Source organism: Pleurodeles waltl, chromosome 7 (assembly GCF_031143425.1).
Source record: "Pleurodeles waltl isolate 20211129_DDA chromosome 7, aPleWal1.hap1.20221129, whole genome shotgun sequence".
Taxonomy (NCBI): Eukaryota; Metazoa; Chordata; class Amphibia; order Caudata; family Salamandridae; genus Pleurodeles; species Pleurodeles waltl.
In genome coordinates, this window is record NC_090446.1 from 17,485,704 (window position 1) to 17,502,493 (window position 16,790).

Genomic DNA, 16,790 nt, shown 5'->3' on the forward strand with positions numbered 1-16,790 from the left:
ACCTGTGCCTGTAGTTTAATGAGAGAAAGAGATGCACATCGCTGATCTAACCTGTGTCTGTAGTTTATTAAGAGAAAGAGCTGCACTTTGCTGATGTAACCTGTGCCTGTAGTTTCATGAGAGACAGAGCTGCACATTGCTAATCTAACCTGTGTCTTTACTTTAATGAGAGACAGAGCTGCACATTGCTGATCTAACCTGTGTCTGTAGTTTAATGAGAGACAGAGCTGCACATTGCTGATCTAACCTGTGCCTTTAATGAGAGACAGAGCTGCACATTGCTGATCTAACCTGTGGCTGTAGTTTAATGAGAGACAGAGCAGCACATTGCTGATCTAACCTGTGTCTTTACTTTAATGAGTGACAGAGCTTCACATTGCTGATCTAACCTGTGTCTGTAGTTTAATGATAGACAGAGCTGCACATTGCTGATCTAACCTGTGCCTTTAATGAGAGACAGAGCTGCACATTGCTGATCTAACCTGTGGCTGTAGTTTAATGAGAGACAGAGCAGCACATTGCTGATCTAACCCGTGGCTGTACTTTAATGAGAGACAGAGCTGCATGTGGCTGATCCAACCTGTGGCTGTACTTTAATGAGAGACAGAGCTGCACATACCTGATCTAACCTGTGTCTGTACTCTATTGCGAGCTAGAGCTGCACATTGCAGATCTAACCTGTGTCTGTAATTTAATCACAGAGAGAGCTGCACATTGCACATGGCTGATATAACCTGTGTCTGTAGTTTAATGAGAGAGAGCTGCACATGGCTGATATAACCTGTGCTTGTAGTTTAATGAGACAGAGCTGCACATTGCTGATGTAACCTGTGCCTACTGTTTAATGAGAGGGAGCTGCACATTGCTGATTTAACCTGTGTCTGTAGTTTAATGAGAAACAGAACTGCACGTTGCTGCTCTAACCTGTTTCTGTAGTTTAATGGGGGACAGAGCTCCACATTGCTGATCTAACCTGTGTGTAGTTGAATGAGATACAGAGCTGCACATGGCTGATCTAACCTGTGTGTAGTTGAATGAGAGACAGAGCTGCGTGTGGCTGATCCAACCTGTGTCTGTAGTTTAATGAGAGACAGAGCTGCACATTGCTGATCTAACCTGTGCCTGCAGTTTAATGAAAGACAGAGCTGTACGTTGCTGATCAAACTTGTGTCTGCAGTTTAATGAGAGACAAAGCTGCACTTTGCTGATCTAACCTGTGCCTGCAGTTTAATGAGAGGCAAAGCTGCACATTGCTGATATAAACCGTGCCTGTAGTTTAATGAGAGACAGAGCTACACATGGTTGATCTAACCTCTGCCTGCAGTTTAAAGAGAAACAGAGCTGCAAATTGCTGATATTACCTGTGCCTGTAGTTTAATGAGAGACAGAGATGCACATTGCTGATTTAACCTGTGTCTGTGGTTTAATGAGAGAGAGCTGCACATTGCTGATCTGATCTAACCTGTGCCTGTTTAATGAGAGACAGAGCTGCATGTTGGTGATCTAACATGTGCACCTGTTTTAAGGTGAGACATCACGGCACATCGCTGATCTAATAAGTGCGCTTATTTTAAGGTAAGACGGCGCTGCACACTTCAAATCTAATACATGCACCTGTTTTAAGGAGAGACAGTGCTGCGCATTGTTGAGCTAATATGTGCCTGCAGTTTAATGAGAGACAGAGCTGCACATTTCTGATCCAACCTGTGTGTGTAGTTGAATGAGAGGCAGAGCTGCACGTGGTTGATCCAACCTATGGCTGTGCTTTAATGAGAGACAGAGCTGCACATGGCTGATCTAACCTGTGTCTGTACTCTAATGAGATACAGAGCTGCACATGGCTGATCCAACCCGTGTCTCTACTATAATGAGAGACAGAGCTGCACATTGTACATTGCTGATCGAACCTGTGCCTGTAGTTTAATGAGAGCTAGAGCTGCACATTGCTAATCTAACCTGTGCCTGGAGTTTAATGAGAGCTAGAGCTGCACATTGCTGATCTAACCCGTGTCTGTAATTTAATCAGAGAGAGAGCTGCACATTGCACATGGCTGATCTAACCTGTGTCTGTAGTTTAATGACAGAGAGCTGCACATTGCTGATGTAACCTGTGCATGTAGTTTAATGAGAGACAGAGCTGCACATTGCTGATCTAACCTGTGCCTGTTTAATGAGAGACATAGCTGTATATTGGTGATCTAACATGTGCACCTGTTTTCAGGTGAGACATCACTGCACATTGTAGATCTAATAAGTGCTCTTGTTTTAAGGTGAGACAGCACTGCACACTGCAAATCTAATATGTGCACCTGCTTTAAGGTGAGACGGCACTGCACATTGATAAATGAACATGTGCACGTGTAAGGTGAGACTGCGCCGTACAATACTGATCTAACATGTACACTTGTTTTAAGGTGAGACAGCGCCACACATTGCTGACCTAATAAGTGCGCTTGTTTTAAGGTCAGACTGCGCTGCACATTGCTGATCTAATATGTGCACTTGTTTTAAGGTGAGACAGCGCCGCACATTGCTGATCTAATAAGTGCTTTTGTTTTGAGGTGAGACAGCGCTACACATTGCTGATCTAATATGTGCACTTGTTTTAAGGTGAGACAGCGCCGCACATTGCTGATCTAATATGTGCACTTGTTTTAAGGTGAGACAGCGCCGCACATTGCTGATCTAATAAGTGCTTTTGGTTTGAGGTGAGACAGCGCTGCACATTGCTGATCTAATATGTGCACTTGTTTTAAGGTGAGACAGCGCCGCACATTGCTGATCTAATAAGTGCGCTTGTTTTAAGGTGAGACAGCGCCGCACATTGCTGATCTAATAAGTGCGCTTGTTTTAAGGTGAGACAGCGCCGCACATTGCTGATCTAATAAGTGCTCTTGTTTTAAGGTGAGACAGCGCCGCACATTGCTGATCTAATAAGTGCGCTTGTTTTAAGGTGAGACAGCGCCGCACATTGCTGATCTAATAAGTGCGCTTGTTTTAAGGTGAGACCGCGCTGCACATTGCTGATGTAATAAGTGCTCTTGTTTAAAGGTGAGACAGCGCTCCACATTGTGATCTAACAAGTGCTCTTGTTTTAAGGTGAGACAGCGCTGCACATTGCTGATCTAACAAGTGTGCTTGTTTTAAGGTGAGACAGCGCTGCACATAGCGGTACTGAACCAAAACCTGAACCTTGTTAAAGAGCTGATTCGGAGAGGAGCAAATGTGACATCACCTCGAGCCTCAGGAACATTCTTTACTCACAGTGCACATCACCTGATATACTTTGGTAAGTGGCTGTTAATGTACAGGTTTGTCCTCAGGTAAACACTTATGAGGATATATAGGAGCCTGATTGCATCACTTTTGCCCCATGCAAAGTGGTGTTTCATCATGCAAAAGTGACAAAGGCACTAAGCCAGATTTTTGAAGCCACGCAAGGCCACTTTCCATGGCTTTATAAATCTGTTGTAATGCAGTGCAGTGCGAATATCTGCATTGTGTCACACTGCCCTGGGAAGGTGTTCCATGGGTGTTGTGTGGTTGTTTCCATGAAACTCTCATTGTTTTTGATGCATTCCTGGATTTTCCAAACCTGGTAAACCTGGGATTGCGTCAAAATCCTACACCTGCCGAGAGGCGGCATAACAAGGTGAAATGTCTTATTTCTCCTTGTTACATCTTCTTTCCATGTGTGCTGCATTCTGCAGTACACATAGAAAGAGGAATATGCCTGTAATCATTGTCTCTGTGTGGAAATTTGCCCCTTCCTGCACAAAAACAATCCTGCAACAACGCAGGCACCCTTGCACCATGGTAAAAAGGTGCCTGCATTGGAGCCTTGCTGGGCTGCCCTGTCTAAAAAAGTCTCAAATCTTCCCCTTGTGTGAACCTTCTATCATTGGTGCTCATCAGCATCATTCTGCGTGGACCGACAAACTGAGTCCTTAGGCCCATATTTATGGGCAATAGGAGTAGGGCAGCGCTGCAAGTCTTCATGCTGTGCTGCCCTATGCCAATGTGAACACTTTAGCTGGGGTCTGGAACCGAATGATGAATTGCAGTTCCTGCTCTCGTGTGTTCTGCTTGTTTACAGTTCCCTGCTCCACAGCCTCCATTGTTTGTTTGTCTGCAGGTGAGCACACCTTGTCCTTCGCTGCTTGTATGGGAAATGCAGAGATTGTCCGACTGCTGATTGAGAGTGGAGCTGACCTCAGATCCCAGGACTCGCTGGGTAAGTGGAACAATATATATCCCAAAGTTACTAAGCACCTAAGGTTTCTAGGCATCTTTAGGCTGGGGGAGGGGCATCATTCTGCCCCTATTTGTAGCCTTTGCTGTTACTGCACAGGAACATATGTACATGTCTTGAGGCAGAGATGGGGGTTGTATGTCCAAGCAAGGACCCTCACTCTAGTCAGGGCAAAGGAGGAACACCGGGTTAACCCCCGTCCACCCCCTAGGTAGCTTGGCATGAGGAGAAATTGCTTAACCCAGAGACAAGGTGTAAAGTATTTGTACCAACACACACAGTAATACACTTAAACACTATAAAATGGACGACAAAAATCCACAATACAATGACTTTAGCAATGGAAAACACAAAAATAGTGCCCAGAGGCACAAATGCTGAAATCTGATGTTAAAGCAGCATTGTGGCAGAGTCGTTTCCACAATGTAACGCCACTGGTACTGTTTCTGGAGTCACACGGACCCCCAGGTACAGTACCGTACAAAACATGTGGAAAACCAGCAGGTGCACGGAGTCAGGGAGCGAGGCATCGATGGTCCGATGTGGCGGCGGTTCTGGTGCTGCGGGGCTAAGGAGAGGAGGCGTAGGGTCACCTGGCACCTGTGGCAAAGTCAAAGTCTGGTGAAGTCATGATGCTGCAGGGCGACTCCACGGGGTCGTGATCACATCACAGGGTCACAGGTGCTGCAACAGAGTCGGGTGTCATGAATGTCAGGTGTACGGCACTCCAACTCACAAGGTCGTGCGGATGTCAGCAGCTTGAGCGACGTTGGGCCTACCTTAATGCTGGGGTCGTCGTGCCTCAGCTAGGTCCACAGATCTAGGTGAAGGTGGCGTCGTAGGCTTCATGAAGCACGTCCTTAGTGAAGTCGCATGGAGTCGTCTAGCATCATTTCATGGGATTTTCACCAGAAATTCACTTCCAGGGGCCCAGGAATCGGAATGGTACCCTGTGGCAAGCTAGAGTCCACAGCCAGGCAGAAGCAGCAATTGCAGACCAACCCAGTAAAGCACAGTCACAGACACAGTCCTCCAACTTTTCACTTCTGCTCTTCTCCTTGGCAGAGGTTCCTCTTGGTTCCAGAAGTAATCTGAAAATCTGGGGTTTTGGGTTCACTACTTATACCCCTTTCTGCCTTTGAAGTAGGCAAACTTCATAGGAAAGCCTCTGTTGTTCAAAAGATCCTGGCTTGCCCAGGCCTGGCTCTAGACTCACACCAGGTGGTTGGAGACTGCACTGTGTGAAGACAGGCACAGCCCATTCAGGTGCAAGTGACCACTCCTCCCTCCACTCTAGCCCAGATGGCCCATCAGGATATGCAGTCTACACCCATCTCCCTTTGTGTCACTGTCTAGAGGGGATTCACAAACAGCCCTACCGTGAGTCTGACCCAGACAGGGAATACACACCAGAGTCACAGAATGGTTTAAGCAAGGCACACAAATGCCCACTTTCTAAAAGTGGCATTTTCAAACTGACAATCTAAAAACTGACTTTACCAAAAGATGTATTTTTAAAGTGTGATTTCAGAGACCCCAAACTCCAAATCTCTATCTGCTACCAAAGGGAAACTACATTTAAATGATATTTAAAGGCAGTCCCCATGTTAACCTATGAGAGAGATAGGTCTTGCAACAGTGAAAACTGAATTTGGCAGTATTTCACTGTAATAACATATAAAACACATCAGTACATGTCCCACCTTTAACATAGACTGCACCCTGCCCATGGGGCTACATAGGGCCTACCTTAGGGGTGCCTTAAATGTATAAAAAGGGAAGGTGTGTGCCTGGCAAGTGGGTACACTTGCCAAGTCATATTTACAAGTTAAAACTGCACACACAGACACTGCAGTGACTGGTCTGAGCCATGTTTACAGGTCTATTAATGTGGGTGGCACAACCAGTGCTGCAGGCCCACTAGTAACATTTGATTTACAGACCCTGGACACCTCTAGTGCACTTTACTAGGGACTTAGTAGTACATCAAATATGCCAGTCATGAAAAGACAATTACATATACAATGTTTATAGAGAGCATATGCATCTCAGACTCCTCTCTCTCCCTTCTTTACTGTCTGTCTCCTTCTCCAGACCTCCAAACTGTCTGTGACCTTATCACAACATCTCTACACCCTTTCCCACCTGTTTAAACTACTGCAAGTTATATCCCTGGCTGGACAGTTTGACGGTGTGCAGGGGATAGCCCTCCCACATCACCTCTCCCACCCCGTCAGCCAGGAGTGACCGGCATGGTGCCCAGAGTGTGAGGGTGATCCCCACAGGTGCTCTGTGAAAATCCATTTTCTTTTAACCTTATGAATGCCCAGGAAGTAACGGTTACATCCTCATTTGCACCGCTTGGGTGCCGAGGACGTAACTGTTACATCCTGCTGTGGGCCCTCAGGGAGTGCTAGTTCTCCACCGATGGCCAAGCATGCCCCTCCAATGGGCAGGATTGAAAGGGGAATCGCTTCCCCTGCCACACCTGCCCCTCCCCCAAGTCCCCCAGTGAAGTCTGATGACGTCAGTACGCGATCGCCACTGACCTTATCAGAGGCCGCCCCCACCACACTGGAAGCTCAACTTCTAGCGCGGATCGGAAGAGAAATGCAAAAGCATTTCTCTCCCAATCACGTGGTAGGGACAGGGGAGGCATCAAATTAAAGGAAAGGCCTTTCATTTCCTTTGATGCCTTTTTGAGCTTTTCTGCTGCCTGAATTAAGCGATCGGCAGCAGAAATGCCCACTAGACACCAGGGAATGTTTTTTTTTGTTATTCTCATGAGGGGAGCGACCCCTTGGGCAAGAGTTGCTCCCCAGGGGAGCAAATTATTTTAAGGCCATTTCTGCCCCACAGGTTGGCCTAACCTAATTAGGCTGATCTGCCCCAGGAAGGCGAGGGGGGGACATAAGGGATATTTTTTTTTATATAACTTTTTTACACATGTGGCAAGGGTCACTGCCCTGGGAGGAGGAAATTATCTTTAGCCCATTTCTGCCCCCCTGGGGACAAATCACCATATTTTTACTAGGCCAATGGGCAGAAACCACTAGACACCAGGGATTTTTTTTTTTTAGGTCAGTTTCTAGTAAGTAGAACGACCCCTTATGCATGGGATGCTCCACTGGGGGGCAATTTTATTTTATGCCATTTCTGCCTCCCTTGGGGCAGATCGGCCTATTCTTCTTAGAATAGGCTAAGAAGGGGGCCGAAACCACTAGGCACCAGGGATCTTTTTTGCGCCAATTTCATGCAAGGGAGCGATCCCTTAGGCAAAGGTCGCTCCCCAGGGGGCAAATTTATTTTAGGCCATTTCTGCCCCCCTTGGGTGCAGATCAGCCTATTTCTATTAGGCCGAACTGCTCCCAGATGGGGCAGAAACCACTTAGGCAGCAGGGATAGGTGTGTGTGTGTTTTGTTTGGGGGGCAGCCCCTTGAGCAAGGATCGCTCCCCATGGGGACAAATTACTGCTGGCCGTATCTGCCTCCCTTGGGGGCAAATCAACCTATTTTTGGAAGGCCCATCTGCCCTCACGGGGGGCAGAAAGCCCCCCAGAGACCACAGAAGATTTATTTTCAAATAAGAGGGTGTGGTTATGGACATATCCACACCCCAAATAAATGAGGAGAAAGTTGTTCTGCCCACCGGTGGGCAGATGGTGCAACTACCCCGATCTATTTCCCGGGGGTGCAGAAAGCCTACTAGATGCCAGGGAATTAAAAGGAAAATGGGGTGGTGGCTACCAACCAGCATGGGCATGGTTATGCCCCCACCCCAACTGAAGGGGGTAACGGTCTTTCACCCCCTGCACACTAAAACATCTTATCCCACGGCAAGCAAGAGGACATTTGATTATTTTGGGTTTTGGTTTTACATTTGGCCCATGAGAGCTTGTCTATGTTTCAAAATCCTCCCACTTGGAATGGTGAGGGCTGCACTTTTTGGACTTTGGGTCGCTGCCATGCAGAAAAATCTACAAGACCTAGACACATCTGAAAACTGAACATCTGGATGAGTCCAAGGTGGTGTGCTTCACATGTACCCCGCACCATTGTCTTACACACAATGCCCTCCAAACCCCCAAATTTGCTAGAAAGCAGACAGTTTCCCCACATTTTTATGCTGTTGACCATAACACCAAAATGTCAGATGTATTGCCTTGCTCCTATTACCCTAAGTGGTATCCTACTTCTATGAGTAGTTTTGTTAACCCTTGACTGCAACCTCTTTTTGTTGCGTCCTGGGTTTTTCATCAGGATCCTGCTTGTGACCCCAACGCAGCATCCCTCCCTTTTCATATAGTGGCCCTGCTATTCGGGTTTTGAACATTTATATTTTGTGTCTGTATCGAAAAGATTGGAGATTTGTAACAGGTACATGTGGTATGCCATGACTTCAACCTGGCCCTACTGACCCACTTAGGACACACCTCAAATGTCCACTATTTTATCACCTCCTCTGGTCCTCTTTTGAACTTTCTGATCCTTTAAATGTTCTGCTAGTCCTAACTAGTTGGCATCTTTAGATGCTATTGTCCCTTACATCTGCACTGTATGTGGGCCTCAGGATTGCTCATCTTGGGCAAGTCCATTTGTTCCAAATACCTTCAAAGTGTCCAGCCACGGGAAGCAGCCTAAACCACGACTCATGAACAAAGAATCGTGGACAACAAAAGCAGAACAACGCTTTCGTTAACCACAACTTCCTTGTTTGGTGCCTTAACCACGCATGTGCTTAACCACGCACATGCACGGTTAAGGCACAGAAGAAGGGAGTCGGCTGAGGAGGACGACGTGATCAGGTAAGTGGGGTGGGACTGGGGCTGTTTTAGGGGCAGGGTCGGTGGGGTCGGGGTATTTTTTGTTTTAGGGGAAGGGGTGGGGGGGTCAGGGTATTTTTAGTTTTAGGGGTGGGGGGTCGGGTGGTTTAGGTTTAGGGGTGGGGCAGCGGGGCTCGGGTATTTTTAGTTTTAGGGGTGGGGGTCAGGTTGGTTTAGGTTTAGGGGCGGGGAATTTTCAGTTTTAGGGGGTGGGAGGTTGGGGTGGTTTAGGTTTAGGGGCGGGGAGGGGAGGGGGTCGGGGCATTTTTAGTTTTAGGGGCGGGGTGGGGGGGTCGGGGTATTTTTAGTTTTAGGGGGTGGGGGGTGGGTTAGATTTAGGGGTGGGGTGTTGTTGCATTTTTAGTTTTAGGGGCAGGGTGCAGGTATTTTTAGGTTTAGGGTTGGGGTGGGGGGTCGGGGTATTTTTAGTTTTAGGGGAGGGGGGTCTGGGGTATTTTTACTTTTTGGGGGTGGGGGTTGGGGTAGTTTAGGTTTTAAGGGCGGGCGGGGGGGTTGGGTGATTTTAGAGCCGGGGTGGGTGGTTGCGGTAATTTTAGAGGTGGGGGTTGGGGTGGTTTCAGGTTTTAGGGGGGGTGAGGGGGTTGGGGTGGTTTTAGGTTTAAGAGGTGGAGTTGGGGTGGTTTTAGGTTTTGGGGTCGGGTGGGGGGTCATGGTCATTTTAGGGGCAGGGTGGGGGTTAGGGTGGATTTAGGTTTCAGGGGCAGGGGTGGGGGGGTCAGGGTAATTTTAGGGGTAGGGGTTGGGGTGGTTTTAGGGGTGGGGGATCGCAGTCATTTTTAGGGGTGGGTGGCCAGGGGGGTTGCATGCTGGAACCATGCATGCGTTCACTAATGCCTTTACCAGGAATTCCTTTACAGTAAAAAATCATTGTTAAGGCATTTTTGGCAAAGGCATTAGTGGTAACAACGCAGTCGTTGTTCCGACTGCGTTGTTTAGGCATGCGTGGTTCCAGCATGCGTTGTTGCGACATACATGCGTCCGGCCACTAGGACGATAGGCTTGTGCACTATAGGGAAAAAGTCTTCAAATTCCTGCAAAACTAGTTTCTCTTTTCCGAACATTTGGGATTTGAAGTATCCTGATTGACCTACATCTATGGGTTTGTTCAAGTCGATCTAAACCGATCTAATGAAATGACCCTCGAACAACCTGTTAAAATCCTATAATACGTTATTTTCACGTGTGGTGGAATTCACAAGTATTCTATGTTTGTGTTAGTGCTGCTGGAAGGTCCATTACAGCGATGTACACCACATATGTGAAATACATTTAAAACCCAGTACATTTACTTATCCCTTAATGTAGAGGTCTTATCGAGTGCTGCGTAACCACTCACAGGTACTTTAGAATGCAGGGCATGATGAGAAAAGTATTGATCTTTATGGGGTTATAGGAGTCCACTGAATGTGTGGCATAGTCCCTACTCATGAGCACCCCTCATTATCTCAGTGCAAAGCCCTATGATTGTGGTCACTGGTCAACCGATCAAGCATTGTTACTCAGGGAGGGCATCTGGGGTGGCTACCTGGAAGTGTTAGAATTTTTACATGCCATTCACCTGTTTTTCTCTTGCCATTTCTGGGTGAGGACCTAAACTCCACCTCTCAAGCTATGGGTCACTAGGTCTTTGTTGTTGTCAGTGTATTATGGTAGCTCTGGACTGTTGGCGAACAAGCTTACACTGCCTGCTCTCCATGGAGTTCCTTGTCCTTCCCAAATATGGCCCCTATGAAGATGACCACACAAAACATGGTATTATGGTCTAAGTTACCGCATTACATTAGGCATGAAATTTTGCATTTTTATCCCTGTGTGTGGTACTCTTTGGTTGAGGATGTTCAATCCATGACCCAAATACTCAACCGCACAGCATTTTACTATAAGATTTAATTATTGAAACATTAGTATAATGAAAGCAATATGATAAACACCAGTGATATCAAATAAAAGACAAATGTGCAGGGCAAAACATTATACCTGATACAAGTCTGTCAATGAAGTGGACTTCATGTTATCATGTTATTGGTGTTTGCATGGCATGCTGATCTATGTGTCATTATCCTCAGGTAACACCGTTCTCCACATCTTGGTACATCAGACCAACAAGAACGTATCCTGCACCATGTATGATCTTATCCTGTCCTACGATAAGGGCCTGAGCGGACAGCGCATAGACAAGATGCAAAATAAAGCTGGACTTACTCCACTTCAACTGGCTGCTAAGGAAGGGAACGCTACGGTGAGTGGTTCCCAGGAAAGCAGAATGCTCTTGTGTACTAGGAACACCTATAATCGGAAGATTTCCAGGTATCAGGAACACAGACTCTGATCATGTGAGGGGTCCATGTATCAAGAACTCACACCACGGTCATGAGAATGGTACCCTGTACCAAGAATACAAACTCCAGTCATTGGAAGGGACCTTGTCAAAAACTGCATCTAAGGAAAGTACGCAAAAAATGCACAGATGCACAATACTCAATGAGGTTTCAGTGTCCCTAAAACAGTGTGTCCAAAATATTGTGGTGATCATAATGTGCAGAGTATTTTGAAATAAGTGTAGATCTCATGAATATCAAAACGCATAAATGTAGCAGATTGGAATGGGTATATTTACTCTTTTTTCCTATTTACTTTCCATTGTTAAACTTGTTTTGCACCATAAAATCACTTAAACGTAACTCATAGTAGCGCATGGCACTGCTCTGCATTACTTAGCACCAAGGGGGGTGGTTTGATTAGTGGTACATGGGCATTCCCATGCACGACCTAAGGATTTTGAACGCAAGACCCTATTTACTAAAAAAAAAGTAGACAGGGATTTGCATGAAAAAATGGCACCCATTTCAACTAGGCGCTATCACGGAGAAATGCTTTGATTTCTCCTTTCTTTTCTGACTTTACATGTGTGCACGGTACGGCACACACACAGAGTGGGAAAAGTTTTAAAGTTAGTCTAAGCATAGTATTTTGTACTGGAAGACCATCCTCACTATGGTGCAAAGGTGTGCATGTGGCACACAGCACCAGATTCCAGCACTAGGGGGGGTAGAGTACCACATCTCTGTAGCTCTCCTGCGCTCGCCTTCTCATGCAGCACAGCACATAATGTTTGGCTGCTTCACTGCGCTGCATTAGAATTTAGTACATCTGGGCCGAAGTGCACCTTGACGTGGAGTGGTGCTCTGAGCAATTACATACAGATTAGGACTGCATTGCAGTGTATGGTGTTTAATTCTGTTTTTCCTCCAGCAGTTCTGCATTCACAGTAAAATGACCAGTCTTAAAAATTAACCAGTGCATCCTAGTTGGAGCCCAGCCTGATATAATAGTAATGTTAAGAACCTTTCAGAACATTTCAGATTATCTAGGCCTGTTGGACAGTCTCTCTGGATGTTCTTGTTAGGTTGTGTGGGAAATGCATCTAAATTCAGACAAATTATGCAAAATTCAAATGACTCATTTACTGCCATATTTTAGCTTGAAATGCATTCTTGAGTCAATTTTGAGGCAAAGATGCATTTCACAGTAAACAAAATAGCATGAAAAACACAATTTGTGCGCGCAGAAGCCACTCACGTTCTGGTCATTCTCATTAGTCCCACCTGCTCACTGTAGAATTTTGCTGTGCACAGTGCATATTACACAATGCGGCGTTAATTTGGGAACTTTGGGGCACATTTACAAGCCCCAAGTGCCAGGCATAATGTATGCAAGTGGTGCGCCCCCTTTAGGAGGCCCATAAAATGGCTTAGTGAAATGTAAGAGATTTCACTGCACCATTTTTCCCATCATTCTTAACGCCTGCCCAAGGCAGGTGTTAAAGCGACGGCCCATTGTTTCCAATGGGCCTCCCCATGCATTGTTGGACTAGCGCTATAACTCTTGGCGCTAATCGACGAATGGGCCACAATAGCATCAAACATTTTGACACCATTGTGCTAGTGTGCACCATGGTGCGCTATTTTGTAAGTACGGCGCTACCATGGTGACGATAGGGAGGCACAAAAAAAGTGGCACTTTTTTGTAAATATGCCCCTGAGTTTAACAAGCATAGTACTACATTTCCAAAATCACGCAAACTACGCTGACGTCATTTAGATTTCACCGGGCATTAGTTAGTAAAAATGATTATGCAAACATTATGAGTTTAGCTTGAAACTATTGTAGCAGTGTTACAGAGCGAAAATATACAGATCTGTCCTTTCTGCCTGACGCTCCGGCCTGAAAATTATTACAAATGAGCAAGAGGTTGCGCTAATGCCCTCTAAGAATGTTATTATCTACCAACATGCGCACTTGTTTCTTTACTAATTATACCCCGTAGTACTGATATCCCCCAAAATCCCTTAACGCATGTCAACCTTACCACACTCCAGGTGGGATGGAAAGGGCTCTAGTTTTTAAATCAAACATTGGGCCAGATGTACTAATATCGGGGATAGCGATTTCCACATTTCAATTTTCTGCAAATCACAATTAGGAAATCGCTAATGTATGAAACATTTTAATAAAATCAGCGATTCCTAGTAGTCACAAACCACCCAACCACAAGAATAATCATGAGGTAATTCGCAGTTTGCGACCCATTAGGAATGGTGGTCAATGCAAGAATAATGGCCTGTCTGTGATATTTTAACGCAGCCTCTTTTCCATAATGGAAATCAGGATGTTTCAATAAAAAAAACTAAAAAAATCACCATTTATCTCTAAAAAAGAGTAGGCTGTGGTCCATGGGATAATTATCTGCTCTTAAAAGATATTTTGTTTAACATATTTTTTTAATATTCTCAAAGAGGATTTGTAAATGGGTTATCACCTCCTTTGGAGCGATGGTAAAGCATTAATGTTTTGTGACGGGAATTCAGTTCCAAAACATTAATGCATAGCACTGCGATTCAGTATTTGGAGGGGACACCCTAAACACCCCCCTTTAAAATACCAAATCATAAACATAAATGGCTATTCTATAGGTTTGCAGTTTGGTGTTTGTACATAAAAAAAAAAGAATTCCAGTCAAAATGTCATATTCTGTGAATCGCAACCTTTTTGACCACAAAAAGTGCTTCATACATCTGGCCCATCTTTATTTTTGTGTTTTATCAAATGACCTTTGACCTCTGACTATGACTGCTGTTTACCTTCATGTCAGTGCACAGGATCACTCTTGATATGGATCCCACCACAGCAGTTCTAATACTTATGGCCATCTCACACATATTACACAACGCGGCGTTACTTTTGGAACATTGGGGCATATTTACTAGTGCCTACTTGCGTCACCCTAGAGTAATTGTTTATGCTCAGGCGGCATCAAGGAGACCTTTTCCCCACACCAGATTTACAAAGTGGTGCAATGCATGCCTTGCAGCACTTTGTAACACCCAATATCATCTTTGCTCATAAATCATGTCCACTGCATTTACACAATAATTTTCATGTTATTTAACTCCCCTTCCAAAGCATGGCTGCTGTCTACTGCGGTGAATTCAAATGCCACAGATAATAATGTGTATGTTTGAAACTACATATTATCATAAACATGGTGTCTTATTTTAGGGTCTGAATGCATTTTGAGGGCCAAGATGAAAAATGACACACTACTCTTAGTATTTGGGTGGGTCTACCACAAAAGGACGTTGGTAACCACTTAATATGTCCATTGAAAAGGGCACCAGATTCAATAGATTAATACAAATATAGAATTTAAAAAAATTGTGGCTCCCATACTGCACCAACTTCTTGCAGCTAGTCATTGATCACCTCCATCTGTCTGCCTAACCAACTGTATCTTTTACAGATGTTCGAACACTTAGTGGAGAAGATGAAGAAGAAACTATTATCCTTTGGCCCCATCTCCTATACCCTCTATGACCTCACAGAGATAGACAATTGGGCTTTTGAGCAGTCCATTCTGAAGCTGGTCAGCTCCTCCAAGAGGAAAGAGGTAAATATCTCAAAAAGGCATGCCTTTCTATATCAGTATTATACTATTCTCTGAGCATAAAAAGATATGGTACTTCATATAGTATATTGTACGGTTGAGTGCACTTTATATTAAGAGGTCAGTTACATATTGGCAGGTGGTCCACCAGAGCTCTAGGGTGATGGTACCCCCTGTCCTCCACCTGCCGGCTGAAAGACTGCCTGCCATGTTTAGAGACATACCCATCTCTCTAATGGTTGTACTCTTTATTCCTGAGTTGTGCGCCGTTCTCTGTATCCTCTTATGCTTTGCACCATCAACACTACATAGTGGGGATTGTTGCTGCAGAAGTGCCTGGCCTCAACTTCTGGTCAGAGAAAGGAAAAAATAGAACATCACTCCTCCTCAAATAAAGTGTCCCCTCTGTAATTCTGGGGTCCAGTGGTGGACTGAGCATCGGCAACGGAATAATAATAGAGGACACCCGGCCTATTACCATCGGCATTGCCCGATCCTGATTCTTCTTATAGATTGACATGACAGTGTTATTTTCACCACTGTCCTTCAATTAAGTTTATTGGTCGTGTCCTCTATTATGGTTGATGAAGGAGGATACCCCAAAACCGCTCCTGGGATGCTTGTTTACAGTCCAGGGAGGACCTAGCTTGGCAGTTCAGGCTGGACTGTTCCCATGGGTAGCAAGGTCAAGACTGATTTGCATATTGCTGGGTCCAAACTGGGGTGGCATGGTGAGCAAAAACAAATGATGGATTGAACCCAGATCTTTGTGACTGGGGAAGAATGTTTGCATTGTTTAGCATTACATCCATCAGCTGTTTTTTTTCTTTTTGTCACCCTAAGTGGTAAGGGTATGGCCAGACACTGGTCCCGTGCTCACTGTGCCACTAGTTCAAGTTAGCCTCGCTGTTGAGAAATGATAACCTGAAACCGGTCCCAGGATGATTGTTTTCAGTCCAGGAAGGACCTAGTATCGCAGTTTGGGCTGGACTGTTCCTTTGGGGAGCAGGGTCAAGACTAATTTGCATATTGCTGGGTCCAAACTGGGATAGTGTGTTGGGCAAAAAACAATTGGTTAAATTTGATCTTTGTGACTTGGGGTGAATGTTTGAATTATTCTATATTCGGTCCATCACCTGTTCTTTTTGCTCTGTTATGGAAGCAGCACTTTTTGAACTTTTTACTACTCATTGTAAGTCCGTGTTAATGTAGTTTCCCTTCCATGTTCAGTCCCCTCAGCCTTATTTTTATTTGTAGTCCTTTTGATGATCCTAGCATTGCTAAAAGAATCGAAACATTGTCGAATTTGAAACCTTGACCCCATGTAAATTGCTCAGTCAATGGGCCTCCCTTGACTTTGGTAGATTAGCTCCATAATTTTTGGAGCTAATCCATCAAAGCGGCAGAGTAGCATCAACATCTTTGACTCTATTGGTCTAACGTGCGCAATGGTGTGCCGTATTGTAAATATGGCGCACACATGGTGTCTCTAAGGGGGGTGCAATGGGGAACAAGAAAAGTGGCACATCATCAATGATGCGCCACATTCTTGTAAATATTGTTTCTCAAGTTGCGTCCAAAGGCACACAGTTTGGCCAAATGTGGAGGCCAGGATTAAAAGCCATGTCTCCTCATGCCACAGCTTCCAACCACACCAGTAGACTACTGAAGTGGCATTGATGCTTATGGCACAGCTAAGGGTTATCCTTCCAAAGGCAAATATCACTTTGTTGTTCATCCTTCCCAGATT

General features: G+C 45.2%; 1 protein-coding gene across 1 annotated transcript in view; it reads left to right on the forward strand.

The window, feature by feature from the left end:
• LOC138303565 (transient receptor potential cation channel subfamily V member 6-like) overlaps positions 1 to 16,790 on the forward strand; it is a 110,605-nt gene that overhangs the window by 63,650 nt on the left and 30,165 nt on the right. The window contains exons 4-7 of the mRNA XM_069242825.1: positions 3,149 to 3,289; positions 4,136 to 4,234; positions 11,163 to 11,335; positions 14,897 to 15,043. Of these exons, the coding sequence (XP_069098926.1) occupies positions 3,149 to 3,289; positions 4,136 to 4,234; positions 11,163 to 11,335; positions 14,897 to 15,043 (560 nt within the window). The remainder of the gene's footprint in view (positions 1 to 3,148; positions 3,290 to 4,135; positions 4,235 to 11,162; positions 11,336 to 14,896; positions 15,044 to 16,790) is intronic.